Here is a 14,716-nt window from a genome sequence, read left to right as displayed (position 1 = left end):
AGACAAATATGAGTTCTTAAACTGAGAAAGTATACCACATCCTGAGAATAAATAAAAACAAATCCACTTAAAGACCAGCATAGTGAAAGTACAGAACAAAAATAATAATAATAATCCTAACCATCAGAAAGACTGAATAACTAAAGAAGAGTAACAACTGGACTAAGATTAGTTTATTAGCAACAATATAAGTCAGTAAGAAAAAAAGGAGTATTTTCAAAGTGCTGAGTAAAGTAGCTGCTGTCTTAAATTCTATACTTCATTAAATTACCATTTAAGAACTTATTCAATATAAACATAGAAGAAATCACAATAAATATAAATAGATTAAAATCTCTGGCTCTTTCTGGGCAAATTTAATTTTGGATCTAAAAAATTTAAATATAAAACTTTTTTGGAGGCACCTTGGGGGAGCATAGTCAGTTAGGTCACTGACTCTTGGTTTCAGCTCAGGTTGTGATCTCAGGGTTGTAAGACCCTCCCAAGTTGGGCTCTGTGCTCAGCATGGAGTCTGCTTAGGACTCTCTCTCCCTCTCCTTCTGCCCCTCCCCCCCCCCACTCACACTCTCACTCTCCTTCTTAAATAAATAAATCTTTAAAAAAAAAACTGCTTCATAGGCTATGAAGTTGCACCTGGCTAACTCATTCAGTAGAGCATTCAACTCTTGATCTTGGGGTCATGAATTCAAGGCCCACACTGGACTCAGAGCTAACTTAAAAAAATGAAAATTAAAAAAGAAAAAGAAAAAGGGGGTGACTGCCTGGCTCAGTTGGTAGAGCATGTGACTCTTTATTTCAGCTCAGGTCATGATCTTAGGGTCATAAGATCAAGCCCCATGTGGGGCTCCACACTCAGCAGGGAATTTGCTTGAGATTCGCTCTCCCTCTGCCCCTCCCCCTGCTCACATGCACTCACTCTCTCAAATAAATAAATAAATCCTTTTTAAAAAGAAGCGGTTTAAAGAAACAAAGATAAGGAATGCCTGGGTGGTTTAGTTGATAAGTGTCTGCCTTCAGCTCAGGTCATGATCCCAGGATCCTGGGATGGAGCCCCACATTGGGATCCCTGCTCAGTGGGGAGCCTGCTTCTTCCTCTCCCACTCCTCCTGCTTGTGTTCCCTCTCTCACTGTCAAATAAATAAATAAAATTTTTAAAAAGAAAAAAAAAAAAGAGATGCGGGGCAACTGGGTGGCTCAGTCATTTAAGCATCTGCCTTTGGCGCAGGTCATGATTCCAGGGTTCTAGGATGGAGCCCCAAGTCAGGCTCCCCACTCAGCAGTAGAGTCTACTTGTCCCTCTCCCTCTGCCTGTCCCTCCCCCTACTCATGTTCTCTCTCTCTCTCTTTCTCTCACTCACTCTTTCAAATAAATAAATAAAATCTTACTTTAAAAAAAGAAAAAGAGGGAAAAAAGAAGAAAAGTGACAAAAAAGGGGTGCCTGGGTGGCTCAGTCAGTTAAGCGTCTGCCTTTGGCTCAGGTCATGATCCCAGGGTCCTGGGATTGAGCCCTACATCAGGCTCCCTGTTCAGCCGGGAGTCTGCTTCTCTCTCTCTCTCTGCCTGTGGCTCCCCCTGCTTGTGCTCTCTCTGTGTCAAATAAACAAAACAAAACAAAAAATTTATTTTAAGATTTTATTTATTTATTTGACAGAGAGAGATCACAAGTAGGCAGAGAGGCAGGCAGAGAGAGAGAGGGAAGCAGGCCCCCTGCTGAGCAGAGAGCCTGATGCGGGACTCGATCCCAGGACTCTGGGATCATGACCTGAGCCAGAGGCAGAGGCCTAGCCCACTGCACCACCCAGGCACTCAACAAAACAAAATCTTAAGAAAAAAAAAAATAGAGATGAGAAAAATATACTAAGATAATAATAACCAAAGCAATAGACAAATGCATACAAAAAGGAAGAAGGCATGCAATATTGGTATAAGAGAAATCAAAGCTAAAAGTATAAAGTGGGACAAAAATAGACAACTGATAATTTATAAAAAATACAATCCATCTATAGTGTACAATCCAATAATAATCTTTAGTTTCTATTAATAACTCACCAAATGGCCTAGAAATAAGTAACACACTGAGAGTAACACACAGAGAAATCTGTAAACACATTAAATGATATTAATAGAGCTTTTTCTAAGAAATGGATCAAGTAGACCAAAAAAATCTTAGGCCATAGAACATTGGATTAACACAATAGAAAAGCTTGACCCAATAGAGACATATAGAATTTTATGCAAACAAATACACAAAACAGAGAATTAATATCTCAAACATATTTGCAGCATTCAAAAAATATAACCACACATTAGGTCAAAACAAAATCTAAGTATACTGCAAAAGGCAGACATAATATAGGCCATTTTCTCTGATCATCATGCATTAATATTAGAAATTAAATATCAAACAATTACCAAAAAGCAACTCACCATAAGGAAATTTAAAAACTTCATTTTATATAATCCTTGGAATAAACAGAAAATCAAACCAAATTACATTTAGAAAAACATACATAAAAACCTATGATATGGCCAAATCAAGAGAAAACTTTGAAGTTTAAATGCATATATTGGAAAATAAGAAATAGTGGCAAAAACTGATAAAAGGATAAAATTCCAAAAGCTAGAGAAAGTAGGAGCCTGCTTCTCCCTCACCCTCACCCTCCACCACTCCCCCAGCTCATCACATACTCTCTAATAAATAAATCAAATCTTAAAAAAAAAAAAAAGATTTCATCTGAGAGAGAGAGAGACAGCACAAGCATGAGTCGGGGAAGGGGCAGAGGAAGAGGGAGTAGATGACTCCCCACTGAGCAGGGAGTGCCATGCAGTGCTCAATCCCAGGACCCTGGGATCATGTCCGGAGCTAAAGGCAGAGGCTTAACTTACTAAGCCACCTAGACACCCCTAAAAAACTTTTTTAAAAAGCTAATAAAGGAGGGGCACCTGGGTGGCTCAGTGGGTTAAGGCCTCTGCCTTCGGCTCAGGTCATGATCTCAGGGTCCTGGGATCGAGCCCCAAGTCAGGCTCTCTGCTCAGCGGGGAGCCTGCTTCCACCCTCTCTCTCTGCCTGCCTCTCTGCCTACTTGTGATCTCTCTCTCTGTCAAATAAATAAATAAAATCTTTTAAAAAATAGGAAAAAGAAAAAAGAAAAGTCCTTAAAAAAAAAAGCTAATAAAGGAATATTATGAATAACTCTATACCTATAAATTTGATAACCTCGATTAAATAGACCAATTCCTGGAGCACCTGACTGGCTCAGTTGGTAGAGCATGTGACTCTTGATCTCAGGGCCCTGAGTTAAACCCAACACTGTGAGTAGAGCTTACTTTTAAAAAATTAAATAAATAAATAAATAAATAAATAGACCAATTCCTTAAAAAAACAAAATCTGGGACACCTGGGTGGCTCAGTCAGTTAAGCCGATGCCTTCAGCTCTGGTCATGATCCCAGAGTCCTGGGATCGAGTCCCACATCGGGCTCCTTGCTCAGTGGGGAGCCTGCTTCTCTCTCTGCCTCTGCCTGCCCCTCTGCCTGCTTATGCTCTCTGTCTCTCTCTTTCTCTGACAAATAAATAAATAAATTAGTCTTGGGAAAAAAAATCTGCCAAAATGCATACAAAAAGAAATAGTTGGAATATCCCTTTATCTATTAAGGAAGCTTAATAAATAATTAATAATGTTCCAAAACAGAAAGCACCAAGCCAAAAAAGGTTCACTGGTGAATGCTACCAAACATTAAAGAAAGAAATTATACCCGTTCTCCACAATCCCATCCAGAAGATAGAAGCAGAGGGAACACTTCCTAACTTATCAATGAGACCAATATTAGTCTAATACCAGAGTCCTGGGATCAAGTCCCGCGTTGGGCTCCCTGCTCATTGGGGAGTCTACTTCTCCCTCTGCCTACCAACCCACTTAAGGCTTTCTCTCTCTCTCTCTCTATCTCTCTCTCTCTCTCCCTCCCTCTCAAATAAATAAATAAAATCTTTTTTTTTTTTTAATATGTGTAAAGGAACGGCCAACAGACACATGAAAACATGTCCAACATCATTCACCATCAGGGAAATGCAAACCAATATCACACCTCGTAACTATCAGAATGGCTAAAATCAAAACACAAGAAACAACAAGTACTGGGGAGGATGTGAAGAAAAGGTAACCCTCATGCACTGTTGGTGGGAATGCAAACTGGTTTAGCCACTGTGGAAAACAATACAGAGATTCCTCAAAAAATATAAAATAGAATTACCATCCAGTAATTGTTACTGGGTATTCACCCAAAGAATACAAAAACACTAATTCAAAAAGATATATGCACGCCTATGTTTACTGAAGCATTATTTACAATAGCCAAAATATGGAAGCAACCTAAGTATCCATCATTAGATGGATGCCTAAAGAAGATGTGGTATATATCTACAACAGAATATTATTCAGCCATTAAAGAGAATGAAATATTGCCATGTGCAACAACATAGATGGATCTAGAAGGTATAATGCTAAATGAAATAAGTTAGATAAAGACAAATACCATATGATTTCACTCATATGTGTAACTTAAGAAACAAAACAAACCAACAGGAAAAAAAAAAAAAAGAGAAAAGCCAGAAAACAGACTCAACTATAGAGAACAAACTGAGAGTTACCAAAGGGGAGGTGGGCTGGGGGATGGATGAAATAGGTGAAGGGAATGAAGAGTACTTATCATCATGAGCACTGAGTAACATACAGAACTGCTGAATCACTATGATATACCTGAAACTAACATAACACTGTACATTAACGATATTGGAATCACATTTCTTTTTTAAAAATGGACAAAAGATTTCAGTAGACATTTCTCTAAAGAAGATACATAAAAGGCCAGTAAGTACGAGAAAAGATACTAAACATCATTAATCACTAGAGAAATGCAAATCAAAGCCACAATGAGATATCACTTCACATCCACTAGGTTTGCTACATTTTAAAAAATGAAAAACTTGGGGTGCCTGGGTGGCTCAGTGGATTAAGCCACTGCCTTCGCCTCAGGTCATGATCTCAGGGTCCTGGGATTGAGCTCCGCATCGGGCTCTCTGCTCAGCAGGAGCCTGCTTCCCTCTCTCTCTCTGTCTGCCTCTCAGCCTACTTGTGATCTCTCTCTCTGTCAAATAAATAAATAAATAAAAATCTTTAAAAAAATTTAAAAAATAAAAAAATAAAAAATGAAAAACAACAAGTGTTGGTGAAACTATGTAAAAATTGCAACTCTAATGCATTGCTGGTGGGGATGTAAAATGGTGTAGTCGCCGTGGAAAAGAGTATGCTGGTTCCTTTGAAAGTTAAAAATAGGCTAAGTGAAATTAGGCAGTTACAAAAAGACAAATACTGTATGATTTTGCTTATATAAGGTATCTAGAGTAGTCAGACTCACAGAAACAGAAAGTAGAATGGTTGCTGTCAGAAGCTGGGAGACAAAGGAAGGAAAGAGTTGTTTGATTTGTACAGAGTTTCAGTTTTATATGATGAAAAAGTTCTGGAGATTGGTTATACAACAGTGTGAATATACTTAAGACTACTTAACTGTACACTTAAAAATGGTTGACAGTAAGTTTTATGTTATGTGTATTTGACCACAATTTTTAAAAAGTTAAATACAGGGTCACCTGGGTGGCTCAGTTGGTTAAGTGACTGCCTTTGGCTCAAGTCATGATCCCAGAGTCCCAGGATCGACTTCTGCCTTGGGCTCCCAGCTCCTCGGGGAGTCTGCTTCTCCCTCTGACCTTCTCCCGTCTCATGCTCTCTCACTCTCTCTCTTTCTCTCTCTCTCAAGTAAATAAAATATTTTTTTTTTAAAGTTAAACACAGAATTGTTATATGACCCAGGAATTCCACTAACAGTTAAATACCCAAAATAACTTGAGTGCAGGAACTCAGATACTTGTACACTAATGTTCATAGCAGCATTATTCACAATAACCAAAAGGTAGAAACAACCCAGATGTCTACCTACAGAATGGATAAACATAATGTGGTAGACACAGACAATACGATATTATTCAGCCATAAAAAAATTATTCATCCATAAAAATTCTGATATATGCCACAATGTGGATGAAATTTACCCTAAGTGAAATAAGCCAGACAAATACTGTGTGATTCCATTAATATGAGGTACCTACAAAAGAAAAATTCACAGAGAAAGAAAACAGAACAGTTAATAGGGACTGGGGGCAGGAGGACATAGGGAGTTATTATTCAATGAGGTACAAACTTTCTGTTTGGGATGATGAAAAAGTTCTGGAAAGAGATAATGGTGATGGTTGCATATAACATCACAAATGTACGTAATGCCACTGAACTATGTACTTAATACGGTTAAAATGGTAAATTTATGTTATATATATTTTACCACATTTAAAGAAAAGAGAAAATAGAAGGAAAAGTATAAGAAATGGTGAGTGGAGGCAATGCTATGGAGGTGTTTTGAGCCCAAAAGAAGAACATGAGGGAGGTGTACCAGGGCGGCTCAGTTGGTTAAGCCTCTGACTCTTGATTTTGGCTCAGGTCCTGACCTCAGGGTCATGAGACTGGGCCTGGCATCAGGATCCATACTGGGTGTGGAATCAGCTTAAGATTCTCTCTGCCTCCCTCCCTACAAGCTCTTTCTCTCTTTCTAAAGAAAAGAAGAGAAAGAGAGAACATGAGGGAGTATAGCTATAGGGGATGTTTGGGTCAAAATATGTTTTCCCCTGTTTAAAGTTTTTTTAAGGTAAGAGAAACAAATAGAAGGTTTAGAAGTTAATGGGAATCATTTAACAGAAAGTGAAATATGATATAGGAAAGAGAGGGGAGAATTTCTTAGGTAATGTTTTTGAGTAGGCAACTAGAAAAATGATATAGAATACAAATGGAAATATGGCTTAGATTTTAACATGGGCAGTTCATCCATAGTGACAAGTATAAAGGCTGAGTAGGTGGGGAAGATATGGGTTAGTAGCTATTTGTGGGGACTGCAGGCTTCTCCTGCAGAAGTTCTCCAGCTTCCTTCAGTTTTCTCAGTGAATTAGGAAGCAAGTTCATCACTGAGAAAAAATACTGAATGTCATATGAGAGAAGAAAAAGTATGAAACAATGTTCTGGAAGAATAAATGAATCAGGAAAATATGAACATTTGGGAGCACCAAGTGCCCAGCTTTATTAAAAATAACCAAATAGGGGCACCTGGGTGGCTCAGTGGGTTAAAGCCTCTGCCTTCAGCTCCAGTCATGATCTCAGGGACCTGGGATCGAGCCCCGCATCGGGCTCTCTGCTCAGCCGAGCTTCCTCCTCTCTCCCTCTCTGCCTGCCTCTCTGCCTACTTGTGATCTCTGTCAAATAAATAAATAAAATCTTTAAAAAAAAAAATAACCAAATAAAAACTGTATGTGTGGGTATATATGTGTGTATATATCTTCTTATATGTATACACAAAATTCTATAGATGTATATAAGATGTATATGTCTAAGCAGAGAAAAGGGTCCAGAAGTATACATATCAAATTATTAATAGTGCAAAGAGAGAGAAAGAGAGGGCGGGAGGGTAAAAGAGACTCCTGTATTATTTGAGGTTTTGATCAGTATGTCAGTTTTATAATTAAAATAAAATAGATGTTAACAGTTTTGTTTTTTTTTTAATTTCATTTATTTGACAGAGATACAGTGAGAGAGGGAACACAAGCAGGGTAGTGGGAGAGGGAGAAGCAGGCTCCCCACCAAGCAGGGAGCTCCCAATGCAGGGCTCGATCCCAGGATCCTGGGACCATGACCTGAGCCGAAGACAGATGCTCGACGACTGAGCCACCCAGGCACCCAAATAGTTGTTTTATTTTGTTTTTTATTAAAACTAGAGCCTTTATAAATGTCTCTGGAGAGATGGGAGAGGAAAAACAGGATATAAATAACCATTATATACAACTCCCAATGGTAAAATTCTCCCACCCACCCTTTCCTCAAAGTGTCTGAGGCAGAGTTTAGGCACCACCAAGTAAATACAAAAAATATCCAGGTTCTGACTACAGGCACTGATGAAAAATGGGCAGGTCAGGCCTCCCAGGCATAAATAGGAGTAGATATGATGTAAACCACACAAGAATCTCCGTCTTCAGGGTGATTGCAATCTGTTGGCTGGCTCAGGCCATCCCCAGAACCCTCCTGAGTTCTCCTGTTGTTGAGTGCATCTGGGAGCACATGCACTGAAGACTCCAGGGTCCCCACCAGCAAGCAAGACCCAGTATCCCTCCCAGGGGCACACCAAGGAACAGGAAGAGTGCAGCACTGGCCAGGCCCACAGCCACCAGCAGTCCCAAAGCCAAAGGAGAGGACAGTTTAGAACACTGATCAAGATCCATAGCACCCTCACCCCAATTAGGTAAAGCCTATGTACTAATTATACAGTTATCAACTTGGCAGTAAAGGTGATTATCAATAAGCCAAAATGAGAAAAGCAGAGGCATCACTCACCTTGAACACTTCAGAGAAGAAGCCAGACCCTATTTTTTCACAGGTGAAGTCATCCAAACGTGTCAGTCTAGAAAAGGCACTTATAAGAGCTCGATATGAAGATGGCCAAACTCTTCCCACTTGGGTCATATTCCCATCTCCTCCACCACCTCCTTCAAAATCTTCAAGACGCTCCACACGTGGAGGAAAGCCTGCAATTGAATTCCGTTTGCTCCGATCCATAGTCTCAATAATCACTTTTTTCTTCTTTTAAGAAGGAACTCCACACATAATAAAATTTTGTTGTGTTTTACTTCTCTTCCGGTTTGACACTAAATGAGAGATCAGAAAGGTATTTCATAAAACTATGAATGATTGCATACATGCAAATTAATGAATTATCAACGTAAAAATATTTCCTCTTTCACGTTCTAGCTCTTGAATTTCAGATTTTAAAAAAATACTTTATGGGGCACCTGTGTGGCTCAGTGGGTTAAGCCTCTGCCTTTGGCTCAGGTCATGATCTCAGGGTCCTGGGATTGAGCCCCGCATCAGGCTCTCTGCTCAGAAAGGGCGCCTTCTTCTCCCTCTCTCTCTGCTGCTCTGCCTACTTGTGATCTCTCTCTCTTTCTGTCTTAAAGCCCAAGACATAGTCAGTCTTTAATATGAGTAGACTATAATAAAGATCATCAATTACATTCTAAAAAACAAAATAACATGGGTGCCTGGATGGCTTAGTCGTTAAGCATCTGCCTTCGGCTCAGGTCATGATCCAGGGTCCTAGGATCAAGCCCCGCATCAGGCTCCCAGCCCCAGGGAAAGCCTGCTTCTCCCTCTCCCACTCCCCTGCTTGTGTTCTCTCTTTCAAATAAATAAGTAAAATCTTTTTAAATTTTTTTTTCAAAAAAATAAAAGCATATGTTCATACCAATGCCTTTCATAGCTTACATTACATAATTTTCTCTTCATTTGAAAAATTAAGTCCTTTAATATGAGTAGACTATAATCAATCACAAGAAAGAATCTGGAAAGAACACAAATACATGGAAGCTAAACGACATGCTAGTAAACAATAAATGGGTCAACCAAGAAATTGAAGAAGAAATTTAAAAATACATGGGGATAAATGAAAACGAAAACACAACTGTCCAAAATTTTTGGGATGCAGTAAAAGCTGTTTTAAAAGAGAAGATTAGAGCCATACAGGCCTACTTTAAGAAGCAAGAAGAATCTCAAATAAACAACCTAATCTTACATCTAAAGGAGCTAGGAAAAGAAGAACAAAGCCTAAAGCCAGCAGAAGGAAGATAATAATAAAGATGAGTGCAGAAATAAGTGAAATTGAAACTAAAAAACAGATCAGATTGATGAAACCAGGAACTGATTCTTTGAAAAGATCAACAAAATTAATAAATCTTTAGCTAGACTCATCAAAAAAAGAAGAGAGGGGACTCAAAAAATCAGAAATAAAGGAGAAGAAATAAAAACCAATGCCAAGAAATACAAAAGACTGTAAGAGAATATTATGAAAAATTATAAGCCAACAAATTGGACAACCTAGAAAAAATGGATCAATTCCTACAAACACGTAACCTAACCAAAACTGAATCATAAAGAAGTAAGAAAATTTAAACAGACTGATAACTAGCAATGAAATTGAATCAGTAATCAAAAAACTTCCAACAAACAAAAGTTCAGGACCAGAGGGCTTCATAGGTGAATTTTATCAAACATTTAAAGAATGTCCTATTCTTTAGGCTCAGTCAGTTAAGTCAGTTAAGCATCTACCTTTGGTTCAGGTCATGATCTCAGGATCCCAGAATCGAGCCCCACAGTAGGCTCCCCACTCAGCAGGGAGTCTGCTTCTCCCTCTGCCCCTCCTCTGCTCATGCTCTCTCTCTCTCACTCTCTTGCATTCTCAAATAAATAAAATCTTAAAAAAAAAAAAAGACATGACTGAAAAAAATGTGAATCTCGTTTTTTTAATTTTTAAAAAATTTTTCTTAAAGATTTCATTTATTTATTTGACAGAGAGAGAGATATCACAAGTAGACAGAGAGGCAGGCAGAGAGAGACGGGGAAGCAGGCTCCCTGCTGAGCAGAGAGCCCAATGCTGGGCTCAATCCCAAGACCCTGAGATCATGACCTGAGCTGAAGGCAGCAGCTTAATCCACTGAGCCACCCCGGTGCCCCCAGATCTCATTTTAAAGAGACTACTTGATTCAAAAGACTACACTCTGTTGATCAAGAATAATTAATTTTGGGGGCGCCTGGGTGGCTCAGTTGGTTGAGTGGCTGCCTTCGCTCAGGTCATGATCCCAGGGTCCTGGGATCGAGACCCACAACAGGTTCCCTGCTCAGTGGGGAGCCTGCTTTTCCCTCCCCCTCTGCCTGCCACTCTGCCTAACTGGTACTCTCTACTTCTCTGTCAAATAAATAAATAAATAAAATCTTTTAAAAATAATAATAATAATAATAATAAATTTTCCCATGACAAGATGGCTCCATCCATGCTTCTCCTGACAGTCTGAGGATCAGAAGGACTGTCCATGATAAATGGACCACATTTTATAGAAAGCACATTGTTTCCAAGGTAATCTGGGAAACATTGCAAAGTCTATACCTTTAGTAAGGATAGCACTTTGTTTGCCTGGGGCAATGGAAAAAAAAATAAATACTATCAATGTCACTAACAAGGGACTACAACTCCTTTGATCTTTTGCCTTGAGTTCTCCCAAAAACATTGTACTGGCAATGTGACACAGCTGGGATTCCCAACTGCACCTTTATGATATGAAAACTGGTATATGTTTGAAGTCTTTCATCCAGAAAAAAATGCAAAATTATTGTCCATCCTGGTCAAGAAATGAAACTATTTGTATTGGAAATGTTAACAATTAAGTTCACTTATTTGAAAACAATTTTACGGAGCTCCTGGCTGGCTCAGTCACTAAGTGTCTGCCTTCAGTTCAGGTCATGATCCCAAAGTCCTGGGATAGACATCACACATCACACATCACACATAGACATCCACATCAGGCTCCCTGCTCAGCAGAAAGTCTGCTTCTCCCTCTCTCACTCCCCCTGCTTGTATTTCCTCTTTCACTCTCTCTCTCCGTAAAATGAATAAATAATATCTTTAAAAAAAAATTTTACTATGGAAAGATTTATGAAATAAATTTACTATTTATTATAAATGTACACAGTTTTATTGCCTTACATGGCATCATAGGATTTTCCTAAATACTGTTAATATATTAAGAATTGCTGTTATAGGGCACCTGGGTGGCTCAGTGGGTTAAGCCGCTGCCTTCGGCTCAGGTCACGATCTCGGGGTCCTGGTATCGAGTCCCACATCGGGATCTCTGCTCAGCAGGGAGCCTGCTTCCCTCTATCTCCCTCTCTGCCTGCCTCTCCATCTGCTTGTGATCTCTCTCTGTCAAATAAATAAATAAAATCTTAAAAAAAAAAAAAGAATTGCTGTTATATTAATTCACTTGAATAACTCTTGTATGTCTAAGTGCTAGTGAAATTCTATAACAGGGATTTTCATTTTTTTAAGATTTTATTTATTTGAGGGGCACCTGGGTGGCTCAGTGGGTTAAAGCCTCTGCCTTCAGCTCAGGTCATGATCCCACAGTGCTGGGATCAAGCCCCACATTGGGCTCTCTGGTAACAGAGAGCCTGCTTCCCCCATCTCTCTGCCTGCCTCTCTGCCTACTTGTGATCTCTGTCAAATAAATAAAAACAAAATCTTAAAAAAAAAAAAAAGATTTTATTTGAGAGAGAAAGAGAACATAAGCAGGAGGGAGGAAGGATAGAGAGAGAAAGACAAGCAGACTCCCCGCTAAGCGGTGAACCTGATGCAGGGCTCAGTCCAAGGACCCTGAGATCAGGACCTGAACCAAAGTCAGTTGCTTAACCATCTGAGCCACCAGGCACCCCCAGAGATCTCCTTTTATAATAAGTTTTTATTACCAACAATCATGATTAAATTAAGGCATTTTCCAAAAAAAAAGAATAGTTTTCAGCATGTAAAACTCTGGTATTCTTAAATGAAAACTTGTGTGATCTGCTTCACTAAAAATATTTCAAGGGGAAACAAGGGACATGTGAAAATTTACGGGGAAGGTGGTCCTTGTCAGGGAGAAGTTATTGTCACAATGGTGAGGGTGTGGGGTGGGCACTACTGGCATTTTAGTGGGCAGGGTCCAGGGAAGCTAAATGTCCTACAATGCACACAACAGTCCTGCACAACAAAGAATTGTCCTGCCCTAAATGCCAGTAAATGCCCCCACTGAGAAACACGGCGTTAGACAAGCTTCATCAGTTTGACATGAAACTAGGAAATAGCCTTTAGCATTCTTTCAAAAAAATAACAAAATTATGTTGCTAGCAAGGACACAAATCATTTTTTAGTAACCGTATTCTCAATTTCAATACTTAAAACCTGCAAAGTTCAAAACTTTTGCTTTCTTTTTCTACGTAAGTATGTCTTTTCAAAGGTTAATTTTGGGGGCACCTGAGTGGCTCTGTATGTTTGGCATTTTGAACCTACTCTTAATTTCAGCTCAGGTCATGATCTCAGGGTCCTGGGATCTAGGCTCAAAGGCACCATCTCCCTCTCCCTCTGTCCCTCATCCAAGTCACACGTGCACACTCTTTCTCTCTCTTTTTTTTTTTTTAAGATTTTATTTATTTATTTGACAGAGAGATCAAAAGTAGGCAGAGAGAGGGGGACTGCAGGCTCCCTGCTGAGCAGAGCGCCCGATGCGGGACTCAATTCCAGGACCCCAAGATCATGACTAGAGCCGAAGGAAGAGGCTTAACCCACTGAGCCACCCAGGCACCCCTCTCTCTCTTTTTTAAATAAATAAATAAATAGACTATTTTTTTAAAGGCTAATTTATACTGATATTAGAATTGATTTATTTTTCACAAAGAAGGTATAATTAAAAGCTTTGGGGAAAGTAATCTGAAAAGCTATCAATAAAAGAGTAAGCTAAATAATCTATACCCAGTATTATATATCATATCTTTCCAAGTAGTAATTCCATAAATGATTTTCCAGAAAATCAAGGAAAACTTTTTAGGACTCCCAGTTAGATCATACTAACACCTGAAATGCTTCTGGAAATAGTAACTGCAGCCACCATTTACCATGGGCCATGCATTCTACCAAGTGTTTTGCATATGCTATCTCTAGTATTTATGACAACATTACAAAGTAGGAATTATTTCTAATTTAAAAAGTACAAAATTGGGTGCCTGGGTGGCTCAGTGGGTTAAGCCTCTACCTTTGACTCAGGTCATGATCTCGGGGTTCTGGGGTCAAGCCCTGCATCAGGCTCTCTGCTCAATGGGGAGCCTGTTTCCCCCTCTCTCTCTGCCTGCCACTCTGCCTACTTGTGATCTCTGTCTGTCAAATGAATAAATAAAATCTTAAAAAAAAAATTTAAGGGATTTTTTAAAGATTTATTTATTTATTTATTTGAGAGAGAGAGAGAGAGAGAGAGAGAGCACATGCATGCGAGCAGGGGGGAAGGACAGAAGGGGAGAGAGAGAGAATCTCAAGCAGACTCCGCCCTGAGCACAACCCCACCCTGAGCACAGAGCCCAATGTGGGGCTCGAGCTCACAATCCTGAGAACATGACCTGAGCCAAAAATCAAGAGTCAGATGCTTAACCAACTGAACCGTCCAGGTGTCCCAAGCCTTCCATCATTTAATCACATTCTACAGACATAAAAAGTGGCATTGGTTTAAACAGACATCTAAAGATGGATGCCAAGCTCACAGAGAAAATATGCCAACTCCCAATCATTCTTCTTTTCCATTCTAATATACAGGATTTGCTGTTTCTTACCCCTTCATAAACTTCACAGTGGTGGAGATTAAATAAAATCCTGCAACTGTCAACCAATAGCAGGCAGGACATGGAAAGTGTCAACCAGCAACCAAAAATTTTCAATATCCATTCAAATATAGAATCATGGGGGCACAAAGTTGGTAATGAAGTCCCACATGGTGAGTAAAAAGGATTGCTGAGATTTCAGTGGACTTTTATACCCTGGGTATAAAGAGTAGAGAAAGAATAACAAATAATACCCTAATCATACATTTTCTTTCTATTATCATTAGAACTTTTAAAGTCAAACTAAAACAAAGATTGGAAAATAAATTTTTAATTAAAAAAATTTTTTTTAAGATTTTATTTATTTATTTGACAGAGAGAGATCACAAGTAGGCAGAGAGG

The 14,716-nt window shown here is 39.2% G+C and overlaps 1 protein-coding gene across 1 annotated transcript in view; it reads right to left on the bottom strand.

The window, feature by feature from the left end:
* Positions 1 to 14,716, bottom strand: part of TESK2 (testis associated actin remodelling kinase 2) — a 128,281-nt gene that overhangs the window by 97,831 nt on the left and 15,734 nt on the right. The window contains exon 2 of the mRNA XM_032361153.1: positions 8,483 to 8,793. Within this exon, the coding sequence (XP_032217044.1) occupies positions 8,483 to 8,704 (222 nt within the window). The 5' untranslated portion in view covers positions 8,705 to 8,793. The remainder of the gene's footprint in view (positions 1 to 8,482; positions 8,794 to 14,716) is intronic.

This window comes from Mustela erminea, chromosome 10, assembly GCF_009829155.1.
Source record: "Mustela erminea isolate mMusErm1 chromosome 10, mMusErm1.Pri, whole genome shotgun sequence".
NCBI classification, from domain to species: Eukaryota; Metazoa; Chordata; class Mammalia; order Carnivora; family Mustelidae; genus Mustela; species Mustela erminea.
The sequence above is the reverse complement of the archived record's forward strand: the minus strand, read 5'-3'. Positions and strand labels throughout refer to the sequence as shown.